The 1,096-nt window shown below is 49.7% G+C and overlaps 1 protein-coding gene across 1 annotated transcript; it reads right to left on the minus strand.

Moving 5' to 3' along the window:
- Positions 1-395: 395 nt before the first annotated feature.
- On the minus strand, positions 396-963 carry LOC121355549 (nuclear inhibitor of protein phosphatase 1-like). The gene has a single exon (XM_041471050.1). It carries the CDS (start codon positions 885-887, stop codon positions 591-593), a length of 297 nt encoding a protein of 98 aa, XP_041326984.1. The 5' UTR covers positions 888-963; the 3' UTR covers positions 396-590.
- Positions 964-1,096: the final 133 nt, after the last annotated feature.

Genomic DNA, 1,096 nt, shown 5'->3' on the forward strand with positions numbered 1-1,096 from the left:
ATGATCTAGTGTTTTATGTGGAAATCAAAACAAGCTGTAGCCAAACTAAAATTAATAATAATAATAAAAAAGACAATGCCCCACATTGGTGAGGTTTTGAAAATATAAAAAATAAAAGCTGACCTATAACTCTGCAAATTCTACAACTCCTTCCAATGGGATTCTGCAAGGCTTGGCCCCACAAACATTTCCTCTTGACAGAGTTGCCCTGCTGTGAGAATGTCCAGCAGGAACAGTGTCACCACAGCAAGCCCAGCACTGAAATACACGGACCTGCAGGGTCATGCCATAAGTGATAATGAAATTGTGTGACTGCCCCTTTGACTTGTGGATCCAAACTCAGCACAAAGACCTCTGGGACAGTGGTGGCTAAGAAAAGGCTGTAGGGGTTTTGGTTCAAAAGGAGACGGGAGCTGTATTTTTTTTTTTTTTATAACAGACATATAAAAACATTTGAAGACAGATCTTTAAAGGATATTTCACTCCTCCAATCTTGGTATTACATCTGTTAGGACACTGAAATTTTAAAAAGACGATACCGCACATGAAAAGTTTCTGGAGTTGTAACTCCTACCCTCCCTCAGCCCAGCTCAGATCAGCAGCGACGGGGTCGGCTTCTTGCCCGGCCAGGCCTCCTTGGCGTATTTCTTCTTCTTGGGTTCGTTCACAGCTTCGGGGTTGAAGACAGCGGGGTTTGGAGCTGGGTTCATGTTCACTGTGGAGGGCACAACTGGAGTCAAGTCCACATCGGGGGCGAGGTTGGGGTAGGGCATGGGCAGCCCCCCGATGAGCGCGGTGCCGTGCACGCTGTGGGACTGCGAGCCCGCCTCGTTGTGGGTGGGGGGCAGCCCCCCGTACAATCCTCCGCTGTAGGGGAAGCTCTGCATGCGCCGCGACGCCGACTCGTCCGTGGGCAGCGAGCCCGCGTTCTCCAGGCGCTTCTTCTGCAGACGGAAGAGTTAAAGAGTTATTCATGGAACCATCAACCTGTTTAAACTGGGTGCCAAGACCGTGCCCCCAAGAGGCACCTAAATCTGCCACATACAAAGTGCCAACAGACCACGTTCCAGGCTTCGTCCTACAAGGCTTCCTCTGG

The sequence above is a fragment of the Pyrgilauda ruficollis genome, unplaced genomic scaffold (assembly GCF_017590135.1).
Source record: "Pyrgilauda ruficollis isolate IOZ18807 unplaced genomic scaffold, ASM1759013v1 scaffold2543, whole genome shotgun sequence".
Lineage (NCBI taxonomy): Eukaryota > Metazoa > Chordata > Aves > Passeriformes > Passeridae > Pyrgilauda > Pyrgilauda ruficollis.

Excerpts from the sequence above, each read along its gene's own strand:
- LOC121355549 (XM_041471050.1), bottom strand. The coding sequence starts at position 887 with ATGCAGAGCTTCCCCTACAGCGGAGGATTGTACGGGGGGCTGCCCCCC.